General features: G+C 36.0%; 2 protein-coding genes and 1 long non-coding RNA gene across 4 annotated transcripts in view; 2 read left to right on the top strand and 1 right to left on the bottom strand.

Moving 5' to 3' along the window:
- LOC126755055 (uncharacterized) overlaps positions 1-4,606 on the top strand; it is a 50,354-nt gene extending 45,748 nt beyond the window's left edge. The window contains exon 3 of the long non-coding RNA XR_007666448.1: positions 4,334-4,606. This is a non-coding gene — a long non-coding RNA (uncharacterized LOC126755055). The remainder of the gene's footprint in view (positions 1-4,333) is intronic.
- Positions 4,607-7,498: 2,892 nt separating this feature from the next.
- LOC126755222 (cyclic AMP-dependent transcription factor ATF-6 alpha) lies at positions 7,499-11,814 on the bottom strand. Of its 2 annotated transcripts, none has more exons than XM_050467625.1 (3): positions 11,604-11,814; positions 9,691-11,165; positions 7,499-9,450 (listed from the first exon to the last, which is right to left on the bottom strand). In XM_050467625.1, exons 1-3 carry the CDS (start codon positions 11,638-11,640, stop codon positions 8,035-8,037), a joined length of 2,928 nt encoding a protein of 975 aa, XP_050323582.1. In that variant the 5' UTR covers positions 11,641-11,814; the 3' UTR covers positions 7,499-8,034. The 2 variants fall into 2 exon arrangements, with proteins under 2 accessions (XP_050323582.1, XP_050323583.1); XM_050467626.1 differs by lacking the exon at positions 11,604-11,814 and adding an exon at positions 11,394-11,560.
- A 560-nt stretch (positions 11,815-12,374) lies between these two features.
- Positions 12,375-14,561, top strand: LOC126757238 (stress-activated map kinase-interacting protein 1). Its single transcript, XM_050470982.1, has 2 exons — positions 12,375-13,258; positions 13,316-14,561. The coding sequence occupies exons 1-2, from the start codon at positions 12,470-12,472 to the stop codon at positions 14,321-14,323; spliced, it is 1,797 nt and encodes a 598-aa protein (XP_050326939.1). The 5' UTR covers positions 12,375-12,469; the 3' UTR covers positions 14,324-14,561.
- The last annotated feature ends 10,093 nt before the right edge of the window (positions 14,562-24,654 follow it).

Below are 24,654 nucleotides of genomic sequence, written 5' to 3'. Positions count from 1 at the left end.
GTTAATTTTTTGTAAATTTTGGAGAGATTTTGTTCCATTCTTCAATCAAGGCCTATTTAGGTTGACCCTCCTTAAAATGTTTCTCGATAGCCTTCTACGGGCTCGTTTCGCAAAAATTAAGCACTTCTCACTGTTGACGAAACTGTAATTAAGCAAATGAGACACGTCGCAAGAATTTAGCGTGTGCGCGCTAATGAAATGAACAATTTCCTACGAGTAGGGTACCTATAATCGCTTCGCATGTTAATAAAAGTGGATTGTACATACTTATGTACATATGTGGATAATCTGTCTACTGCGCATGTTCCGAGTGTTCAATTTTATTGTGTAGGAAAGAATTTTTCAACAAGCGCAGCCGAGACGCACACGCGCAATTAACATTAACTCAAATATTCTCATTCAATTGATGCTTTGTATGTACAACAAATATGCATAAAATTACGTATTTATCGTACATACAACACATATCCGTCATTTCATCGGACATTTAAATTATTCTCATTTGTTTTGATTCGGCTGGTGATAATTTCGAAGTGGTAATGACTTCGACTCGCCCGCATTAGAACTGCTCACTGAGAGATCATTTAAATAGTTAAACATAAACGTATGTATGTATATGTATGTATGTATATAGTTATTTTCAGCTAATTAGAAACGATACTTATTTTACAATCAATGATCTCCTTCCACTAAAACACGTATGTATGTATGTTTATAAAATAAACAAAAAAAAATGATTCGAATTCCTTGATTTAATATTCTTTCTATTACAAAACAAGTGAAGTCAACGATTTAGATACGGCAACTAATTCGATATTAGATTTAAAATTCGAACAAAACTTTTCGATTGTTTTATACCCGAAAACATAACATACATGTAGTACATATATGTATTTTATTGCATAAGACGAAAGTTAAATATTCTTTAACTAGGCGACATCCTACTTAAAAGAGATCGGATTGCCTCAAAACTGTTTACTTCTTCTTGACGAACTATTGTAAATATTTTGAAAAACCAAAAGAAGTAGAAGCTAAAAGTTTGGAAAAAGAAGCTGCAAATACTTATTCTTGAAGGCTTAAATCCCGTGGTAAAAAAAACTCATGATCAAATTAAATAAATAACTGGATTGAAGACAACAACTTAGTTCATCCGTAGACGTAACAATTTTTAGCAAATCAATAAAATGGGCAACTGCTAAAAGAGTTGGAAGAAGAAAAATGAATGTGTTGCAATCATTACGCGAAAAGGCCGTATTGAATTCGAAATTAAAAAAGAACCAATATCTTAAATGCACATGTTCCTTCTATTTTTTATGAAAATAAAAAGTACAAAAGTTTCAATAAACTTGTCATGAATCAAGAAAATCATTTGCAACAGTTTGCAAATTATGGTTATGCTTGAAGGAATCAAAAACCAATTGGAATAACTGCGAGTAACAAAAGCAAGGCAAAACTTTTGAAATAAACAAATAACAGTAAACTTCAGAATTTTCATATTATATTCTTAGCTCTTACCGAAAGTGATGACTTCTAATTATCTGCCAAACAGCTGTACGTACACACAAAATGTACGTACAAATGTGTCAAACTAGGAAGTAAATAATGAAGGAATAAACAAAACTTAGATATTCATGCATTCAAGCCTTCCTTCTTTGGTTGATCGTCTTACATAAGAGTATAATGCGCAAACATTTACGTATTGACATATCGTTAGTTATTTTTTCTTGCTCTCTTTTTGTATATACATATACTCATATTGTCTCTTGACGCTGGTGGGTTCAGAAAGTAAGGGCGCCCGTAAATCTATGTCTTGGCCTTCAAAGACAACCTTGGTATCATTAAACGGATCATGCTACCCAGTTATTATAAATTTTTAGCAGAATACTAAAGAGAGAAGAGTGAAATGATTGAATTCGGTGTAGGTAACAGCAGCAGGTAGGACAGTGACATCTGCCGAGACGAAAGGGAAAGAGTATGCGACCATTTCCACTGTTTTCATGAACCTTTGCCAAATGAAAGTAAAATAGAGCTAGTTTACTAATACGAAACTTGCTCTTCAGGAAGCACGACAGAGAGGTACTAATATCATCACGCAAGCTCGCGGCACACGATCTGGGGTAGCTCGGATATAAATAAAAGAGAAGAGTCGATTTTTGTATTCATTGTAGAAAAATATCTGTTCGTATGTATTAGGAGAAACACCCCCATTTTTGTCACGACAGTGAAGGAGGAGGTCCTCGACCTTAACGAGGCCTCGAATTCGGTTGCCCCCATGACCATAAACCACTCACTCATAGGTACATAGCATTCAGTCTGGACGAACTGTGTTTATCTAGAAACTCAATCTATGCGAAATGCTTTGGTTTCGACACACAGATCAATCTGCATTTAAGGGATCGTGTCAGTGTGACCCTCCGAAAAATCACTGATTTTCGCGATTTTTTTTTAATGTTGAAATATAATCGGTCCGGTTTTTTTTTAATGAATACATTCATGATGAATACAAAGTGATTTTTTTTATGTTTATTTATTGGGTGTATAATAGTTAAATAAATTGTTGAAATGACATGTAAAAAAAGGCCAAAATTCATCGGAGCTTACACATTTAAACATCCGGCTGAAATAGCGAAAATAGAAAGTTAAAGTATTTAATAGATTGGTGATAAGTTTAAGGTGCCTTATCGGGAATTTATGTATATCCAGAAGTTGTTATCTGACTTCACAAAAGCCAGTGTGATCCTCCACCATCCTGAAGGATCAACAAACTAACCTAACCTAGTCTAATGTGAACTCATTAAGTCTCAATCTACTTTCTTCCATATCTCTATGTCTAAACAATTAATTTCCGCCTCTATGGGATGTGAGTATAAAGTCTACCGAATGCTCGAAAGTACCATATCCTACTTTACAGATATTTCATCTAATTTAAAATCAGCCGCGCTAACAGAACCAATTGAATTTATAGTTGAGAGGGAGCTAGCGTGCGAAAACTAGTTTTCTGGGAAAAGCTGTTAAAAATAATCGCCAGTTTCTCGTTATCTCATTAATTGTTCTCCTTTTTTTTGACACCTAAGCTCCCTTTCCGTAGACCAGGTCACAGTTATTGTTTCGAAATATATCAAGGGATATTATAGGTGCAAATATTTGCGGTAATGGAGGTTAAGGTGGATCGATTTCATACATTATTTTTCATACACCATGTTATACTAAATGAAACAAACTCTCAAAATATTATGGATACATACAAGGTCTGCCGCAAAAGAAACAGGACTGTTAAAAAAACAACAAAAAATTAATATTTTTCAAAAGTTATATTTTTTTATTTAAAGTAGTTTCCTTGTGCTTCGATACAGCGTTTAGCCCGGTCAATTAGCATTTCAAATGAGTGTTTAAGGTCATTTTTCGGAATGCTCTTGAGAATATCAGTCGACGCCTTTTGGATAGCTGAAATGTCCTGAAACCAGTGTCCTTTCATGGGCAAATGAAGTTTTCCAAATAGGTAAAAATCACAGGGTGCCAGATCAGGTGAGTAGGGTGAGTGATTCATGATTAATATGGAGTTTTTTGTCAAAAAATCAGTGACAACCATCGACCGATGACACGGCGCATTATCGTGCAACAGGCGCCGGGACTCTGCCTCACGGTATTGTGGTCGAGCACGACGAATGCGTGACAAAAGACGCTTCATAACACCAAGGTAAAACACAGCATTAATCATTTGGCCAGGTAGGACGAACTCTCGGTGTACAATACCCTCGGAATCGTAAAAACAAATCAGCATTGTCTTTATTTTTGACTTCTGAAGACGACCGACTTCTGATCGTCACAGAGGTCCTCACGACCTTCTTAGAATCGCTTAAACCACTCATGCACATTACTACGGGATAGGCACTGATCACCATAAACTTTTTTCATCATTTGAAATGTTTCAGTAAACGTTTTCTCAAGTTTAAAACAAAATTTAATATTTGCTCTTTGCATTTTACGACCGATGACCAAAAGCTACTGTCACTTTTTGATCGATAACATCGATTTTAGTTATCCAATTGTCTCAAAATTTTTACGAAAATGTCAACAAGAGATCAAACTTTTTATTTCATATACCCACCAATAGGTGGCGCCACCAGAAACAGTTATATTTAAAAAGTTCTGTTTCTTTTGCGACAGACCTTGTATATACTAGCAACCGATATTCATATATGGTATAGGGTAAAGCCAACAAGAAGTAAATAAATATTTATTATATTCGTTTTATCACCAAATATCAGTATTTTAATTGTAGTGTAAGTATACTACCCGATTTTATATATATGTATTTTTACTTTACTTATAGTAAACACCAGGCAAAGTCGACAGCATGCACCGGTTGATGTCATTAAAGTTACAAACCTCTGTAAAAACGGTCGAAGAAATTTAGTCTCAGTCGGTTGCTGAAATATCCTCGTGAAAGCAGTATAAAATAGGTGTAATGAAGACACGCCTTCACAGAAACCCATTCTGGCCAATAAGAAAATTTTCTGTAACAAAAATGTCGCCGATACAATAGATTAATAATTCGTTATTAGAAATCACCATTATTGGTAAATAAAAAGTTTTAGACGTTGCATTCCACTGTTTTTTATGAATTCTATTCTGCTGTTTCGTATGCAAATCCATAATAGATTTACTAATAATTATTCAGAGCACACGATAACTTATTTTCCATTATATAGCAGATTTAACGATTATTAAAAGTCAGCGCTTGCATGATAAATTGCAATTGGAAATGTGAGTATGAAAACATTGAATTCAAAATAAGAACCTTTTCTGTGTCGCCCACAATCGTAAAAGTTTTGAAATAAATTAGTATAAGTATATCAGTAACATTAACGCTGACTAGCCCCCATCACCGATGATGTTCAATAAAAAAGCGTTCATTTATGAGGATGGGAGTACACCATGTGAATAATCCGCTACAAAATAATATTTCAAATTGCGAAAGAAACTTCTACTCGCCTTTAATACTGAGGATTACTCTTTGCACTTACTGCAGCGGAATTTGCTTCTGGTTAAGCAATTATTATTTCAACAAGTATTTCATTGCTTATGCATAGTAATGGCCCAACCCAGTATGGGCGATTGACGCAATACTCGACTACGACTTATTGATTTCACAAGCCACACTGCGTTCTTATGTAATTATCTGTTTTGTTAAGTATCTAGAATATTAGTCTTTCGCGTTGCGCTAAAAACTCGACTAAAAAACGATATGAACGAATCCACTTTTAGGTAAGACCCCTCTTAAAGAAGTTATACTTACACATATGCAAATGAATTCAAGATTATATGCGGCTAAGATTGCTCTTAATCAGACAATACTTTCTCCTGTTCTCCATATGTCTAAATAAATGATTTCCGCCCCTCGGTCCTGCTACCGCCTGGATGAGGTGACACGCAAACGAAGAAGCATCAGACCTGGCAGAATACTGCACCCTATACAATAATATCATGCCTCTTGATGTCTCGAATCGAGCACAGTGTAGTCAGTTTCCACTAGATTGATATACCAGAAACCAAGCTTTTAGTCATCTGTTGCATGCGGATTTTTTTCTGGCCAAAGACTATCAACTCCGCAGAATTCTTCCGCTACAACAACAACAACATTACATCGATGATAACACCAAATTTGCCGACCACTACACTACACAAACAACGAACAAGAAATTTAGAGTGGAGCTATTAACATTTTCATGCCTCCACTCAGTTGTTGTTGTTGTTCTAACGGATATCTAATCCCCGTTAGGATAATAAGGGTTATCGAGGTTGTCGTCGACGTTATCTAGCGGGATGCCCAGGAAACGTGTTGTTTCGACGTGGTCGGACCAAAGGGAAAAGGGTGTTAGATAAGTGGAGTTGGCGGGGCATGCAAAGAGATGGCCAGTGTCATGCGGAGACTCATTGCACGCGGAACAAATGTTGGATATGTCGGGGTGTATTCTGGACAAGTAGGAGTTTAACCTGCAACAATATGCAGAAAAAAGCTGCGCAAGGGTCACTCGCGTTTCTCACGGCAACTCGAGCTTTCCGTCTGCAATGGGTGCTGATTTGACTCCAAGAACGCCATTCACTGGAAGGGAGTCGGTGAAGGTGTTGATAGCTCCGCTGTGAATCGCGGGCAGTACCTGTCGGAAGTTTGTTACGTTCGAAGTCCGGTCGACGTACTGTTCGATGTCATCGACGTTCTGCGAAAACATCTTAGCAGGAACTGCTTGGAGAGGAATTCATTATGCTCCTTAACTGGGAGTTTAAGCGTCTCACTATGTAGATGTTCGAAGGGAAACATCAAGAGGCATCCTTTCATGTTCAGGTCTGAAGTTTCTTCATCTGCGTACCACTGCATCCAAGCGACCATATTGGTGCGGCGTAATTGGCCAACAACGTTTCTTTGTCTTTTCCCCATGTGCTGCCGGCAAGCGACTTGAGGATTTTGTATGGCTCTGTACCTTGGCGATAATCTCGGTCGTATGAGGAGTGAAGGAGCATAGACTATCAAAGATCACACCTAAAATCTTAGGATTTTTGACAGTCGGAAGCTTGACGCCATCGATTGCAATATTAAGCTCAAGTCTATACTCCTTCGTCCAGTTTGTGAATATGGTCGCTGTGGATTTGGTGGGGGAAAGTGTTAGGTTCCGTGCAGACAAGAAACGAGAAAGGTCGGAGAGATAGCTGTTCACCTTTGAACACATGCCATCGATCCCATTGCCCGACATCAATATCGTGCAATCATCAGCGTCCGAGGTTATGGAAACTGCCTCTGGTGGCTGTGGGAGTTTCGAGATGTAGAAGTTAAACAGTAGCGGGGAGAGGACACCACCCTGCGGAACCCCCTGTTTAATTCTTCTGTTTAGTTTTTTTCCTCGAAACAGTACGGATGATTGCCGACCGCTCAGGTAGTTCATGGTCCACATCTTCAGTCCTGGAGGGAGCGTAGTTTTTTCGATGTCCTGCCGTAGCTTTGTGTGATTGACAGTGTCAAAAGCTTTTGATACACACAGTGAATGGCGTTGCTTCTAGATACTGTATCAGGTTAATCCGCTACTTGTACACAATATGACTTGCCTTCAACGCGACTATAAATAATTCTTCACATGCCCTGTGAAACAAACTTATTTAAAACCCTTCTCTCTTTGGCCTGAAACACCATGTGACTTCTGTGTCTCCCGTTAGATACCTTCTATGGCAATCAATTTCCGACGAATGTCGAATGTCTTGTCTACATTTCATTGAGCACCGTATTTTCGAAAGTTAAACCTATAATATTCATATGTTAGAGGACTTTGCTACGTAGCTCGAGAGGCTTCTGGACCACCACGTCTCCCAGTCAAATTCTTTATTGGAAAAGCTAATTTATACAAAATCAAGATTCTCTATTCTCTCTAAGACTTGTACTGGAATTAAAAATTAGAGAACTAACCCTTATCATTTTCAGTTCTACTACGGCATTGCACACATTCAATATTGTTTTAAAAAAGGTGGTATTTATTGAATCAAATTTTATAATTGATTTTCATTACAAATACAACATATGGTATATTCTAAAGTTACATTTTTATTTAGCTATTGCACACAATTACGCTAAGAGTTTAAAAAGAAAATCTAAGAGGGCAAATATGATGCAAGCAATACATTACAACAAACTTAAAGAACGGCATAGACCGAATTACAGATTTCATTATCAACAGATTTCGAATGTCTTATATAGTATAAGTATAATACAAAAAAATTACTAAACCTATAAATATGTTTGTTAATGTATTTTGAACAAATCAGTTAAGTATATTTACATCAATATATATGTATGTAATAAAATAATAAAATTGAAAATTGTAAATGAAAGCATGTACGCACAGGTGTACACACATTTTTTAAATGCTGAAAACGTATGCATTTTGAGCAAAGTATATACTGACACTTAAATATTAAATATTTACGATCATTAAACTTTCAGTTAGTTTTAATATTTGACAAAAATGTATACTTATAACTAAAAAATTAATGTTGATTTCTTGTCGAGAAAATCGTTGAGTTTGTCTCAGCTTTCTCAACAATACTTTCAATGCTTTCATTGCTGCCTAGCCTTACAAGTGTAGGCTTCTTTTTCATAGCCGCCGCAGCAGCAGCCGATCGGGGCCCCATCATGTAATATGTTTTCGGTGGCGACTTTTGCTTGGGCATCTCCGGCATTGTTCCTTTGGGCTTTCGCTGTTCCTCCCTTGAGCGAGTCTCATTATTTACCATGTCATTTGGATTGGGAGTTGGATTATAATTGCTGTTTCCAAATTTTTGTGGGCGAAGTTTCTCCGGTATCATAAATGATTTCAACTCCAACTCGGTCGTGTTAACTACTTCACAATCGATTTGCATTAACATTATATCGCCATTAACTGATGGGTCACCTGCAGGCAGCATTAGTGACATTTTCGGACGTGCACTCTTATTATAAGCTGAAGCCGGCAACAATATATGATCCATGTTAAATGATAGGACATAGAATGTGTCGTCTTGCCTTTTTATGCCTTTAAACAAACGTAGGTATTCCTCACTAATTTTGGGCTTGAAAATATCCAAAGAGTTCTTATCATTTCCCGAGTCATCAATTTCGTTTGCCTGTGGTGTCTCCAATTTGGGTTGTTTGCTCTGAACCAATGGTGGTGTCATAATCAATTTGCGTTTCATATTAATTGTCGCAACATCCTCTTGGAGAGGTAGTTGTAAGGGTTTCCTATCATAATAATCCGGAGAAAACTTCCTAAAGCTTAAAGAGTTGTCCAAATATCCATTGCCATTTTCCTTATACAAACTCAAGTTCAAGTAGTCGTTAACGTCAATCCATTTGTGCAGATTACTATGCAAACGATGATTCTCGGTATTGTTTGAAATGTTTGCACACTTTTTTGACGCGGATGTCATTGGTAACTCTTTAATTGTTCTATTGATATTCTGTTCGCTTGACAGGGCTCCGCGAGAACGATTAACTGGATGCAGAAAATGAAGTGGAGGGACATCCATTTCCGTTTCCCTCTTTGAGTTATTTAACTTTTGTTTAAATTCATTTTCCGTTTCAGCCCATAGCAGGCGTCGGCCAGTAGCTGGCTCTTCAGGATTAGTTGCATCCGACTCAATTGAATTCTCAATGTGGTTTTTATTCATATAATTCTGAAAATTACCCACATTTAAGGATACCATAAAGGCCAGAGCGAAGAGAATCGCTATGTTCTTCTTGATGTTAGTTGCTGTCATTCGCTGCTTTAAACTTCTTCCACTTAGTTTCGGTGCAATTTTCACATGTTGATCGTTAACTTTTGCATTGATATCCAAAGTATTTAAAACGAATTCACTTATGTTGCTGTTTTTGCATTGGCAAGATTGTGCCAAAGCGACCAATTGGGAACGTAATGATGAATTTTCCTTAGAAAATTAATCAAATATGTAAAAAATTAAAAATATTAATAAGAACAAGCGAGATAAAAAAAAAAAAATATTCGAATTGAAAACGATAAATATGGATGTGTGTATGGGTACAAAATTTGGTGAAAACTTTACTTTTATACTAGTTAAGGTTTCCATAAATTACATTACAACATAACTCACAATATTCTCGGTTAAGAAGTTTAGTTTTCAAAATGTTTGTAAGATATTAGTGCTTACCCCTTTCAGTGTACAGTTTTCCTTTTCTAAGTCGCTGATACGTGATTCTAAAGAAACCACATATTCCTTTTTCTTTTTGCGAGACAAAGAAGCAGATTCTCTGTTTTTGATCATGCGCTGCTGCTTCTTCCACATTTTCTCATCAATGAGACCTTTATAAACACTTAAACTGGTAGGACCGGTGCTTGTAGAAGAAGACTTTGAAGTTCCGTTGGTATTCGACCCTAAGTTGGTAATTTTTGACGATGGTTGCTTAATAAACACTGGTCCACTATTGGTTTTAACAATTTTAGGTACGAAATTAGAATGCATGCCTAACGCACCGTTGCCGGATGAGACTATTTTGTTGGCTGTAATAACTTTTCCACTAGCGGTTTTCAATATTATTTTAGGTGAATTTGTGACAACACCCTTTATATTTTTACCATTTATTTGGGTTAATGCTTTATAGTCATTTAATGTTAGGAATACAGTTTTGGGTTTTGCATTTATAGGAGGAACAACTTTTGTAGCATTTGATGAGGGTGTAATGGGTGTTTTAACAGCGTTGTTAGAGTTATCAATGTTTCTTTTGGGGGCCAATTTCGGTTCAATTTTTGGTTGTACCGACTCTTTGTTTTGACTGGTTACTTGCGTTATAGGTTTTATTGGCACGGTCTTAACAGGGAGCAGCGTTCCCGACAGCACACTAATAGGTGCAACTGGCTGCAGTGGCTGAATTGTTTGAAGGGTAGCTGAATTGGTGGTAGTTGTATTCAACGGAACCAGTGGTACCATTAAAGGTAATGAAACGCCAACATTGTTTGTATTCATTGCTGGTAAAATAAAAGTTTGTTGATGATCTACTGGAGGCGATACCACTGTTATAGGTGTAAAGCAGTTCTCTTTTTTTATTTCTAAAGCAGGAGTGTGGGTATTCTCATCACATATTTCCTCCTTCATGCCATTCAATCCATCTAAGGGTGGGTTAACATGCGTATAAGTTTTAGCTTGTGAAGCTATTGATGAAACATCGCTCTGTACTCCACTCGTCGAACTACCACCAGAACTACTACAACTTTCCGTAGGAGATGGCGTATTACGTTGTCTCAATTCATTTTCGTTAAAGAAATTCATCTTTACGTCATCATTTTTCAGAAGGTTAATGAAATCATCTGGGTTAAAGCTGTCTTCATCCATTGAAGAAATGGACGAAGTGCGCTGTGACTTGTAGGTGGAGTTAAATATTTCAGGGCTGTGTAATTCGTTGGAGGATAATGGCAAAGCAAAATTAAATTCATTATTCGTCGATGCAGCTTGCGATGAAGAGTTATGAATGTCCACATCGAAGGGTAATTCGAAATCATGCACATTATGTGTGTTAAGATTATTCAAGTCAATGGATGAATCTAGATGTGAATCAGTAGAACGTAGAATTTCTTCAATATCATCAAATGTATAGTTATCTGATGACGGCATCAATCTGTCGAAATTGCCTAAAAGGAATATTCAATAAATACTATAAGGTAGTCTAACAAAAAAAGAGTTTCAGATATCTTATCAGTAAAATATTTTGTAAGTCTTTTACCCCACACTTGAAAGCGTGTAACTATAGTAAGTTATTAATAATACGCATGTCAGTATAATGAAACTTCAGAATAAATTAATGTACATTTACGACCAAGTGATATGTTTAAATGTGGTCATTGAAAATATATACATACATACATATGTTTTATACCACATGAGCGAGTTTCTAGAAATGTAACTGAAGTAGTAAATTTCACAATATTTATATTTTTTGTAGATAACTTTAAATGAATAGATGTACAATTTGTCATTTCACACAGCTATGCAAATATTTGTCACATACAAAACGAAAGGATGAATCAAATACGGCTTTTGCACCAGCAGCGGTAATATGTATCACCCACCATAGAAACTATCGTCGTCGCACGTCTCCATGTCCATTTTTGCAATCAGCACATTTAGCTCCTATTACTTATTTACAAAGCAAATGGTGTCATACACATTTTAAAACAATTAATTAATTTATTGTTAAATTATTATTCACATTCCCATTCACAATTTGATCCAATTATCTTTGTTTCAATCAAAGAATTTGACGTTTTCTTCTGCAATTGCATACGAAAGCAAAAACACAAGGAACATACTAAACGGCAAAAAAAAAAACAGAGTTGCAACTAATCGTATGCAGACTGCATTACCATCATATTCCCACGTTGTACAGATATCATTACGATTATTACGGCTAATATATTACAAACGCCCCAACGAAAATTTACGATTTTTTTGAAAGTGTGAAATAAATTTTATATTTTACAGTTAGAATAGGAATGTTCCAATTGACTTAATATCAATATATAGTGAATGCGAACTGACTTCGTTCGCATTGATTTTACAAAAAAATTTGAATTTACGTAGATAGTAAGGAAAGCAGCTACGATTATCATTGAAGAACCAATATAGTTGATAGATAAGTAGAAGAACTTGAAATAAGTGTAAGAAGAAGGAATCTTGTAATAATTCTCTATAAGAGAATGATAACCACTTAAAGGTTAGAGAAAATGCCAGGTTTTCCGGAAACATCTAGTCGGCAATTTTTCTAACATTGCTAATTTTCAAAATTTTGTGTTTAATGAGGTTGGCATCTCTGTATTTGACAGCCAAATAAACATATCAGTTGTTATGTTTTGAGTGATGAACAATTTATTTATATGATTTTAGTGTACGAATATATTTTATTTGAAGTGAATTAATTTATAATAAAACTAAAAATATGGCTACTTATTGTAACCAGCATTGGTTACTTTCTCATATACGCAATTCCTTCATATCTACGGATGATACAGGAATGTGTGAGACCGTAATGTTAAGCAATGATATGCCCAAAAATTATTTGCGTAAATATCAAACCACATCTGTTGCAAGCAACGCTGCGAATCAAAACAGGCAACCACAACAACGGAAATCAATTGGAAATAAACAACATTTACAAGAAATGGTAGACCCGGCCCTACATGAAGTAGATTTTGTCTGCTATCCAGGGTTGGACCAAAGTGATGATGAAGATATGGACTTAACTGCACAGTCTTTCGAAATTCAAATGTATCCAGAAATATGGGCGCAAAGATTTCGCTCAAACACTGCACAAAAGTTGGAAAAAATGGACGAAGCTCGTCGTAACGCTGCGAAAATAAAATCTGTTAACTACGAGGACGAAATTGTTCCTCCCGAGCGCAATGATTTTTTTGTTAAAAAAACTGTACTAAAAACATCAGAGCAGCCCAAAAGTAATGAGGAAAATCTCGATAGAAGCATTGACGTTACTGATGATGCTGGCGGTGGAGGCGACGGTATCTGTGTAGTAAAAAGCAAGCTTGCCTTACAATTAGCTAATAGTCCAAAGCAAGCCCAAAACAAATTTATTGAATATGCCCGTTTTGACGGCACTTCCCAAAGAGGCATACAAACAAAACGTATTGGCGTATTTTTAAGTATGTTGCCCGAGCGTGAGAGAAATTACCCCATTAAAATCTGTGTTCTTGCTAGTGCGAAAATTTTTGAGGTAAGTTTAAAAATATTTAACTTTTCAGAATCAAAAACTATAAGAAGTTTTTTTCAGGTTATTGGTCTAGTTTGCTATAAGGCAACAATACAGTATCCGAAGATTCCATTAAAATCTATACGTCATTATGCTTTGTATATAACAGAAGACAATGACGCTATGGAGGAATTTCCACCACTTGATGATAAAGAGCCCTGCTCTAAGTTTGGATTTTCTCATTTAACTTTAGCAGAGCGTCGGCCACTAGCGCAGGTGACACGGATTGACTACGCTAATAACATGGCTACGAAATCAATGACATCGGAGGAAGACAAAGCAAGGCTTGCAGCAGCAGCTGTACAATCTGTCCAGAGTATGGAACCTACTGCTAGCGGTGGGGGCGAAGAAGAGGATTCCAATTGTGCTACTAACAGCAATAATGATGACTATGAAGAACGTATGATGAGTCACAATGACATGTTGGAAGCGCCTATGTATCGCACTTATCGATTAAACATAATTGAAAAACCTTTCTTTCGAAGAGATGTCACTCTAGGAATTTCTGGAGAGCGTATCGAAATTGACCACCATAAAAATGCGAAATTTTGGACTAAACAAAAAGCTGTTACCTATCCCATTGATGTCATTGCTTCGTGTGAAATTGTAGAGCGACGTCATTTAAAAGCCACAATCCGCATATGGTTAAAAGCGTCGTCTTCTTCATCAACGATGAACAGTTGCAAATCGTCTACAGATTTAAAATCGACACCACATGTAATAGAAAGTGGTGGTGCTGCTGTGCCACATTCTCCCACAAGTCCCGTACATCATCATTTGCACGTCCCTTCAGCGTTTGGACTATTTTCAACCAGTTCTAGCAGTGGAGGCAGCTCCTCTAGTCATAACTATTCTCACATGCGATTCAAACATTATGATCTTGAAGCTGACACCCATACCGCAGAACATATTTTAAACAAACTAAGTTGTATACTGAAAGTACGATCCAGTGAAGTGCGCAGGGAGTTTCTACAGTTAAGAGAACGGAAACTAGAAAAAAGTCAAGCAAAAAAACAGTTAAAAATGTAGTATCTGCGTCTTTATCGAAGATTTTTTCGAGTAATTTTTGACTGCTATGTGATCGAGAATTGCAAGCAGCACTCACTGATTTCCTTATGCAAATCGTCAAATGTGCCGTTTCAAAATTAATATGGCACATACTACAGCTACAAAGTTGTCAAATGAAATTGATTTTTTTATTCTATGTTAGATCGCATAAGATTAATAGAATAAAGAAAAAGAAGAAATTCGCTTAGAATTAATATTATTTAAACTTAAATTTTCATTACAATTAAATTGCGTTATATTAAGATATGTATGTACAAGCATACTTATGTACATTAAAAGTTCGTGTTGTAATGCTTCGTATTACGGTAAAAATAAATTTTGCGCTGAAATATGAATATTTTGTTCAGAAGCGTTGTAAGGTGTAGTCAGAGATATGAAAGAGTGAGTGATATAACTAATTTTTTTTTGCCAGTAAATTATTTTATTTCATAAAAGTAAAAACATAGCGTCATTAAATAAGTTTTCCACTTGACTTAACAGAAGTTTGACAAAAAAGTAATACATCCAAAGCCATTACGGCTGTTTGAGTTGCTCCACTTCTACCCAAAGCTCTTTGCGTTGGTCATCATTAATCCTTGCAGATTGATGTAAAATCTATCAAACAAAATAAAATTAGTTTCGTTAATATAGTTGAACTTCCATAACACAATCTTCGATATATAACTCCATCTTTTGAATTGGCACCAGAAGTCAAATTTCATATAAATTTCCTTCCATAAATCGAACTTTTCAATTGGTACGTGATTCTAAGTCGCGTTTTTCAGGAAAATCCATCTTTGTAAACAGCTGCTCACGTAGAAGTTGCCGCGCCTATTTATCGTTTCAAATGTTACTATTACAGATTATATTGAGGTGGACAATGAGACTTGCTCAGCCGGATTTATAACAGGTGATATTGCAGAACAGAATATTTCAGACGCAACGAATATGACATCTAGCCCGATGTAAAACGTTTCAGAGCCCTTTCGCATCCTTTGCTAATTATCGATTCTGACTAACCCCACCCCCTTATACACAGCACAAAGCAGTTTTTATACTCTTGCAACCTTGCATATATGTATATCTGTATGTATATGTATAAATGATCAGAATGACTAGAAAAGTTGAAATCTGTCCTTCCGACCCTGCAAGCTGTAACTTGTGTAAAAATTGAGATATCTTGAAGAAACTTGGTATGCGGGTTCCTTGATTTCTTGCAGTTCGTATATGAGTGTAACCGGACCATTGCCACGCCCATAAAACGTCAATAACCGAAAACCTATAAAGTGCCATAACTAAGCACTAAATTAAGATATAAAACTGTTATAGAGAGTATATGTATGTATGTACATATGTATAAAATTGCTTAGATTAAGGTCCTATGGTTGACGTTTTCCACCTTAAGGTATTTCCCTGACTTTGATTCGATTGCACCCGAACTTTGTCCTTTCTTACTTGTTCAAATTCAAGATATATTTCTCAGTTACCTACATTTTCCGAGTTATTTATTTTTTGTTTTGTGTCTTGTTTAGTTGCATCGCACACGTGATTTAATCGCAGGCCTGAGTATTGTTATTTCGACAGCAAAATATTTGATTAGTAAAAAGTTTTCTTTTTAAATAATAAATAAGTTAACGGAGTTAACGGAATTAAACCTGAATATAAGGGAAAAAGTTCTGACTAGGCACACCAGCGCATCGATAATTATTGCTTATGTTTCAAACTAATTAATATTTTATTGTAGTTATCTTAAGCGTATATTTAAACACGTTTCTGATAAAAATACATTTTGAATCTGCTATTCACAATGTACTGTGCTTGCTACTACTTCCTCATAATAAGATATTCACATTTTATCGTTGAATTGCGGCAGTTAGAATCAAATCGGCCGAAACATACATACATACATATACCATATGTATGTATATGTACATTAATACAATAAAGTAATCCAATAGTGGGGAAATATACAGTAGGATATCGTTAAGATAACATGTGAAAACTAAACTCACATTATTGCTCCATTAGGTTTTAATTATTGAGATCTCACTTTAATTTGTTATGTGTAGATACATATGTACATATGTATGTGCGTTGATATTATGTGTTGTGAAAATGAAAAACAAACATTTTCAAGAGCATTCTGCATTTGATGTAAAAATAGAAATGCAATGAGGTCGACCGCCCCGCACTGTGCAACTGCCGCCTGTGCCATTTCTTTTTACATATGTACACAGTCGCGCAATTTAATTGTTCCGCAGTTTCGTTTCAGTTTGATCGGTTTGCACTTTGAAGCAATTGCAATACAGTTCCGGTTTTCCATGAAGCGTGTTGAGAGCGTACAGCTCTGCTCTCTTCCTCGTTCGTGAATGATCGAGCTCCAAACGGCATTGTCGGTGATTGTCAGATGAACTTGAAATTCTGTCTGTGTAAAGTTCCGGCCTGTCGTGATAACGGTAACGGCAGCTGACAGGTACTATTTAATTTTAGATTTTTGCATGTGTAATGTTTTCACTCTTGATCAACCGTTGCATGGCGTATATACATACATATTTTATGAGAGATAATAATATAGTGATATTGAGTTAGATTAAAGTTAACTAAAGCTGGAAATTCTGTACAAATTCATTACAATATTTCTCAAAAAATTTGTATAATTTGTGTCACACTTGCACTTGTTGCACAGAGTACATTAGCTTTATTCACCTAACATCTGAATGACCAGACCAGTTTAATTTCGGAGTTCTTCCCCTTATATACATATATAAACTTATAATGTGCTATAACTAAGCCACACATTAAGATACAAAACCCATTTCTAAGTAAAATCCTTTAACTCAGGACCTATTCTACCGATTTCTATAAAATTTTGTGCGTGGCATTATATTTATATATGTACCTAAATCAATCAAGACAATCTTGCTACGTAGTTTTTCTCTCCTCTGGGTAGGTAAGTAGAGTGGAAATCTGATGACGCATCTATGTAGGTCTTTAGGAAGCTCAATGTAAAGTCACCGGGACCAAAATACTCTCACTCCATTGTCATCTCTAAATCACTCTGTGCTTCTGAAAAGGTACATCAACACAAACAGTTTTGTCTGGGCAACCTCCAAAGCATCATCAAGAAAGCGCAGACCGAATGTTGCGATTATTTTCCCATATATAGCTTTCCTTTCGCATAGAATATATTCTGCAGACTTCTCTTCTTCTATCTCTTGAAAGCTTCTACAAAAGTCATATATTGATCCTAGTCTGCAATTAAACAGTGACCTGTTAGCTAGAGCTCCTACTGGAGTTCTCGATGTGAGGTTCATATTCAATAATGTTACGTTTGCCTGCTTCTTGAACAAGTTGGGGATTGACTTCACCAAGACTCAGCTAGATTTATAATATGTTTGTCTTTTAAATGTCTACCTTAGCTAGAGGCATATAAATTCCATCTTTTACGGATGCTAACCCAAATGCCGAATATGTAGACCCCGGTGACTTTGGCTAAATTTTTACTGAAAATTTTGATCAATCTGTAAGATTTATTATTAAAAATTCGAGAGAACTTTTTGTCGATAATAAGGCGCTCTTCCATAAAAATTGATAAAATTGGGTCATGGGGATTTTTGAACTTCCGGTTAACTTAATATCGCATATATCGGTAAATATGAGAGTTATTTTAGAAAAATTAAGTAAATTTATAGTATTGGATAGTTTAATACCAAAAATATATAAATTGGTCCATAAATTATCAAAATTCGTGGAAACATCGAGGATAAACAAGTAATATCTCCCATACAATCAGTCCAGAATTCGATCTTTGAATTGTTAGTGTAGGCCAATACATACATATGCATGATATTTTAACGAAATTAAGGAGCATTTCCTCAATGCCTGGTTAGCAGCCATCTGTCAGTTAAGTTCTGGTTAACCTAGCCAAGACATCTTATTTCGGTAAAAACCTTTTTTAACCAGAACTTAACTGACAGATGGCAGCTAACAAGACGTTATTGAAACGGCCCTTAATTTCGACCTTACTGTACCTAGCGCAGAATATTTATGAAATCGGTCGAGACTTTGGCCTAGATATATATATATTTAATATAATGTTTTTCGATTACGCATTGACTTTTTCTCATATATCCAATATATTAACTTAGTCTGTTTGGGTGAGTTAACAATGTCGAGAGAACTTTTAAATATAACTGTTTCTGGTGGCGCCAATTGATTACAATCGATGTTATCGATCAAAAAGTGACAGCAGCTTTTGGTCATCGGTCGTAAAATGCAAAGAGCAAATATTAAATTTTGTTTTAAACTTGGGAAAACGTTTACTGAAACATTTCAAATGATGAAAAAAGTTTATGGTGATCAGTGCCTATCCCGTAGTAATGTGCATGAGTGGTTTAAGCGATTCCAAGAAGGTCGTGAGGACCTCTGTGACGATCAGAAGTCGGTCGTCTTCGGAAGTCAAAAATAAAGACAATGCTGATTTGTTTTTACGATTCCGAGGGTATTGTACACCGAGAGTTCGTCCCACCTGGCCAAACGATTAATGCTGTGTTTTACCTTGGTGTTTTGAAGCGTCTTTTGTCACGCATTCGTCGTGCTCGACCACAATACCGTGAGGCAGGGTCCTGGCGCCTGTTGCACGATAATGCGCCGTGTCATCGGTCGACGCTTGTCACTGATTTTTTGACAAAAAACTCCATATTAACCATAAATCACTCACCCTACTCACCTGATCTGGCACCCTGTGATTTTTACTTATTTGGAAAACTTCATTTGCCCATGAAAGGACACTGGTTTCAGGACATTTCAGCTATCCAAAAGGCGTTGACCGATATTCTCAAGAGCATTCCGAAAAATGACCTTAAACACTCATTTGAAATGCTAATTGACCGGGCTAAACGCTGTATCGAAGCACAAGGAAACTACTTTAAATAAAAAAATATACTTTTGAAAAATATTAATTTTTTGTTGTTTTTTTTTAACAGTCCTGTTTCTTTTGCGGCAGACCTTGTATATCACGTATGTATGAACATATATGTATATATGTATCTAATTTGAGTTAATAGGTTTGATAAGTTTAAATTACTAAGCTGCCAAAAACGATTGTTATCCTTGTCCAAGCTAAAATACCTGAAGAAATTTTCCAGATCGTACAATTATATCACATAGCTGTCTTTCAAAATCAAATTCTTGTATGTAAACTTCTTTATTTTTGAACGGTATACGTCTAGCTTCAGTGTCACCGCAGTTAACGCTTTTTCTTGTCATTGTAAATATTTAAACAAAAGTCATATTATATTCATGTTGAATTTACGAAAAGCAAACTTGCCACCCAATTCAACTCCAATTTTTTTGTTTTGCTCAGATTTATTTTCGTTTAGGGCAGTACACACATCAAAAAGCTAGCAATACTTTTAGGGCTAAATCTGCTCATTTATCTGCAATATTCCTGCTGGCGGTAATTTGAAAGTTTAATAATTAACGTCTCCCTATCAAAATTAGCGCAATAGCAATATAAATTTATCGCTTTGAAGATACCTCAAATTGTTAATTTTCTCTTATATGATCTTTAGCCGACTTGGCCAAATCTTTTAAAAAGATTTTGTTTTAAAATTTGCTGAATATTTTATAATCATGATGTGTCCAATTTGCGTCCAGACTTGCTTTATACGCACACATAACAACAACAACAAATTTGCACGCTAGTGTGTACTATTTCTGTTTTTGCTCTAAGGCCAAGGCGAGACGGCTTTTAATCGCTACATACATACATACATACATATGTATGTACCATATGTATGCATGTATGTACATGTAGCGCGGTATTAGAGGTCACTGATATTGCCGCAAATAGGAAAAATCAGCAGATGTGTGCGTTTTTTGCATTTTTTTGCTTTGCTCGATTATTTGCTTTGTACTAGAACAATTGTTGTTTAAATAGATATCAACTATTATTCAGCATGCCTTTACATGCACACACACACTTGTATATGAGCGGTAGAAATGACATTATTTTGCTGGCGGACTAAATAATATAATTACGCGCGACGTGTGTGTGTGTGTGTGTGTGTTTGAACAAACAATAGATAAGTTTCGAGGTCTTTAACTGTAAATACAATGAAAGTGCTGCAACAATTTTATATAAATTAATGAACGGTTAAGTGCTTTTATAAAATTATTTACATTTCATTCTGCAAAAGTCGAAAAGTTGAACATTTTTTTATAGCTATAAATCCTAGCTGTTAGCCACAAAACTAATATCAAAAACATTTACGCACGAAAAAGCCGAGGAAACTTGTAAAATTCAACGTTTGTGCTTTTTAGTTTCAAATTCCTCCTAAAATGTAGAATTTTTCCCTCTTTGCGTTCTCACTTAGCTAATCTTTTTACGTTCGTTATTTATGCAAACATTTCGTAAAACTTAGCTGGTGGTGGTTACGATGTTGCCTTCAAGCTCTGAAAAAGTATGCATACTAACTACTAACTATACTGTATATGCGAAACTTTCAATATTGTTTAATCTCTATTATTTTCGCTGCATTTATTTGGCTGCGTTGTGGATGTCTGTTATGCAATTAATTGGGGCAGCGAGAAAACGTATCTTCGCATAGAAGTCAGTACAATAAAACATGAACAGCCTAAACAGTCACCTTTTGTGAATTTTCTGCTGTCGGTTCCACATTTTGCTAGTTTTGCTTTCGCATTTTGAAGATCATTAACGCTTTAGACACGAGCAGAAATTACAAACGCGACAGAATATGTATTTCACAGCATACAATGTGCGATTACGCACCGTTTTCGAATAAGCAAAATTCACAAAAAGAAAATGACACGAAAATAAACTTGAATTCAAGGCAACCCACTTGCAACGCTGGCGATCCGATCTGAAACGGATATAAACCGCCAAGCCAAAAACTTAGAACATTTAGACGCACTTATAAACGTACGTATATTATTGGCCAGAAACTTAGAACATTTAGCATACTTATTCATGTGTTTCGAAGAATATTAAAACCGATTTGGCGGTATTTCTAGGGTTTGCTATAATCGCTGCTGAAACTGCTGCATTCGATGTCTTTGCGACGACACTGTTATTGAGCAAAAATATTTCGCAATTTTAAGTTATATGCCACTGATGGCTTACCGAGTTTCGAACTTAACTAATTCGAATGATTATTGTAAATTTCGGGAATAATAAATGTATTATAGAGCGCAATAAATATCAAGTTGCAAGGTTTTGAACATATCGTCAGAAATTTTATTAAGTTTTGAGTTAGTAATTTGTGAGAAAATAGCCTAAATTTTGAAGTATAATGACTATTTGCCACGATGCAGGACTTATCGAATTTCCCGCTATTGTAAGGTTCTCGGTCTTTGTTTGGAATGTAACCGTCAGGAAAGCTTTTCCAAATCCTGTGTTGGCACTAACTTCCTTGGGGAATATGAAGCCTTTGTCAGCGTTAAAAAGACCTACAGACATTGAAATCTTTTGAAAAACGCGTCGGAGCAGTGCGAACAGAACAACACACTCAAGAATTTCTACGGCCGCAAGAATATTGCCATATTCTAATTAATAGGCAGTGTCGCTTGTTCACAATCTATACAGGTGGTTGGTTATTGGTGTGTTATTATTTCGCCGTTCAGAAAGCAATTAAAAGTGCTTAATTTTCGTGTGCGAACTTCTGTGTCCGCCAATCAGCTCATATGCTCGAGCTCAATCCGCGGCTATCGGTAGTGCTGTAAGCGAACGCAACACGTCTGTGCGTACAAATATGTGTGCACGGGTGGAACCGCAAAGATAAATGCTGCCGGACAGAATTGGGTTAAATATGCGCACGGTCGCTTGATTTAGGCCTACAAAGAAGCTTAGCTGGTTTGTGCAACAGCGAAAGGAGCTCGACAATACAAGTACTATGCGGACTGCGGCCAGCTTGAGTGGGGCACATTACAAGGCCTCAACGCACGCGGTTTGATTCGCTGCTGCAAATGTGTTCGCACTGCCGCGGCAGACAGGTTGGGTTTGCACTTTATCAAACAAATGTTATGCAACAACTGGGCCTGAGTTTGCGTCTGCGCCTGTGTAGGCCTATGCGAAATTCTCGCAGATATTTGAATGATTTGGCAAACATGCAACACGTAAGCAACGGCGTGGCGCATGCGTGAATGAATTGAAATTGGCCGCACTCGCCCTGTCGCCCTGTCGCCATCGTCGCAATATTAGAATATACCCGTTTTATATGTATAAATATTCGCGCATTTGTCTATTCCTATGCATTTATCATGCCCGCCTTGATTGCAGTGAATGTCGTCGGAATTTTATACACAAATAAAAGAGTATGTGTATTAATAGGCCGATATAACTTATGCCGATTATATTTTTGTGAACTAAGAATGTCTGTATTTTATTTGTTCACAGACAATATACTTATACATACATACATATAATATATGTATGCAGGTATCGCAAAATGGCTAGCAGAAAGAAAACTGTATAGCAGATAAATCAGGAACAAACTGCTTGCACTGTGCTGATGTTCGATTAACGGTGCTGTTCTTAGTAAAAAAGAGCTGCTAAATCTAGAAATGTTGATACTTTCTGAGCTTCGCTAAATACATTTATTTTTCTGTTGAGTCTGTTTCTATGCGGCCTAAAACTATCGAGCCAGCATTTGTAGTGTTATCCACACACAAAACAATAGTGAAGATAACTTAAAAAAACAATTTAATTCCTAAATTTGATTGCAATACATATGTATATTTGTAATTTAATTTAAAGAAGTAATGTTATAAACATGATACAACTAACTTTAATTTCGACACCATCTCTTCACAATTCAGATTTCATTATAATTCTATTGCAGCTGCGGATCCAAAATTTCCAAAATTTACCTTCCAACATATTTTCAATATTGATTATTCAGAATTTGAATTCAAATTATATCCCGCACTCCGATTTTATGTCTTTTTTCTCAAGCAAGTGACCGTAACTAAGTTTAGAAATCCTTGTTATTTTCGTTACTTTTCATTGATACTTCCTCTGATATTAATTTTTGTTTTGGGTCAGTGGATCCGCCACTGGTCTATTATAAATGCATCATTTAAAAAAATTACCTGCGTCTAGTAACGTCTTCTTTACATTTCTGCTTTATACCAAAATTAATAAATTTTGCAAGTCTCTTCTTCTTCTTCTTAATTGGAGTAGACACCGCTTACGCGATTATAGCCCAGTTAACTACAGCTTAAAACTCTCATCCGAGGCTGGTTATAGCTATTCACTGGGGGTGTTTTTTTAGGTGGCGGGTCCCAAACCCAGCGCACAACCCTATGTAGTGGATGTTTCGCCTTCTCACTTTAGCTCGCCTTCGAACGGATGTTCTTAGGCTACCCAGAGGATACTTGGTCAAAGAGCGGAAGTAGTGAGCTGCTTGAGCCATATGTAAAAGAATCGTTTCTGGCCACTCCCAAGTGAATGGCGATCAGAGAACTTTCCTCACTTGCGTGAACTTCTACACAAGACTCCATCCTCCTTTTGCAAGTCTCAATACTAATAAAAATTTTCATGTAAAAATATACTGGGGTTGATTAGCATTTCTGTATACATATTTTTTAATTATGTATAGACATACATATGTACATATAGTACAAAGTTCCAGAGCTCCGAAGACTCGATTCTTCCAGTAGCTTGATTATTTGGTATCCTTAATATAAACAGATGTAATAAATATTGATTGCTTAAGGTATGGGAAAGTGAATTACGTAAGAGAGCAATTACTAGGTTACTAGAACAGAGAAAAATTAAAGAACATACGGAGAACAACAGGTATAACAAGATCTTGAGGTAATGTGTCCAATCGCTCATCTTTCGGTTCGTTCATTCCATCCCTGTCCGTCTGCCATTCGCATCATGTGTGAATGCGTATGTGTGAAAAAAATACGTATTTATGTATGTCGTGATAAAACCTATTGAAAACATTGAAAAATTCAGACCGAATACCGAGTATTTGATAAATTACAGCTCATAGTCGCCGACGTGTCGTAAGCGGCTGTCTACCAGGCGCCATGACAAGTCTGCATTTTTCTCGAATCATCATTTTCTGAAACTGTCATGGTCCTAAAAAAAAGTATTCAACCGATTGCTTTAAAATTTATGTTCTTCTACTCATTTTCATATTTTTTTTTAACGATTTTTTACCGCAAAAACAAGATTTTCGTGACTTTTTTTTGAGGTTCGACATTTTTTGATTTTGAAATTGATTATATTTGGTAGGGACGATAGCCGCAGAACTACTCAATAATAATCCATTAGATTTTTT

This window comes from Bactrocera neohumeralis, chromosome 4, assembly GCF_024586455.1.
Source record: "Bactrocera neohumeralis isolate Rockhampton chromosome 4, APGP_CSIRO_Bneo_wtdbg2-racon-allhic-juicebox.fasta_v2, whole genome shotgun sequence".
Classification (NCBI taxonomy): domain Eukaryota; kingdom Metazoa; phylum Arthropoda; class Insecta; order Diptera; family Tephritidae; genus Bactrocera; species Bactrocera neohumeralis.
The sequence above is the reverse complement of the archived record's forward strand: the minus strand, read 5'-3'. Positions and strand labels throughout refer to the sequence as shown.

Bases quoted from the DNA above. Each gene is read 5' to 3' on its own strand.
- LOC126755222 (XM_050467625.1), bottom strand. From the start codon at position 11,640: ATGGACATGGAGACGTGCGACGACGATAGTTTCTATG. The intron at 11,166-11,603 runs GTGGGTGATACA...TATTCCTTTTAG, and splicing joins CGACGACGATAGTTTCTATG to GCAATTTCGACAGATTGATG. The intron at 9,451-9,690 runs GTAAGCACTAAT...TAATTTTCTAAG, and splicing joins AAAACTGTACACTGAAAGGG to GAAAATTCATCATTACGTTC.
- LOC126757238 (XM_050470982.1), top strand. From the start codon at position 12,470: ATGGCTACTTATTGTAACCAGCATTGGTTACTTTCTCATATACGCAAT. The intron at 13,259-13,315 runs GTAAGTTTAAAA...AGTTTTTTTCAG, and splicing joins CTAGTGCGAAAATTTTTGAG to GTTATTGGTCTAGTTTGCTA.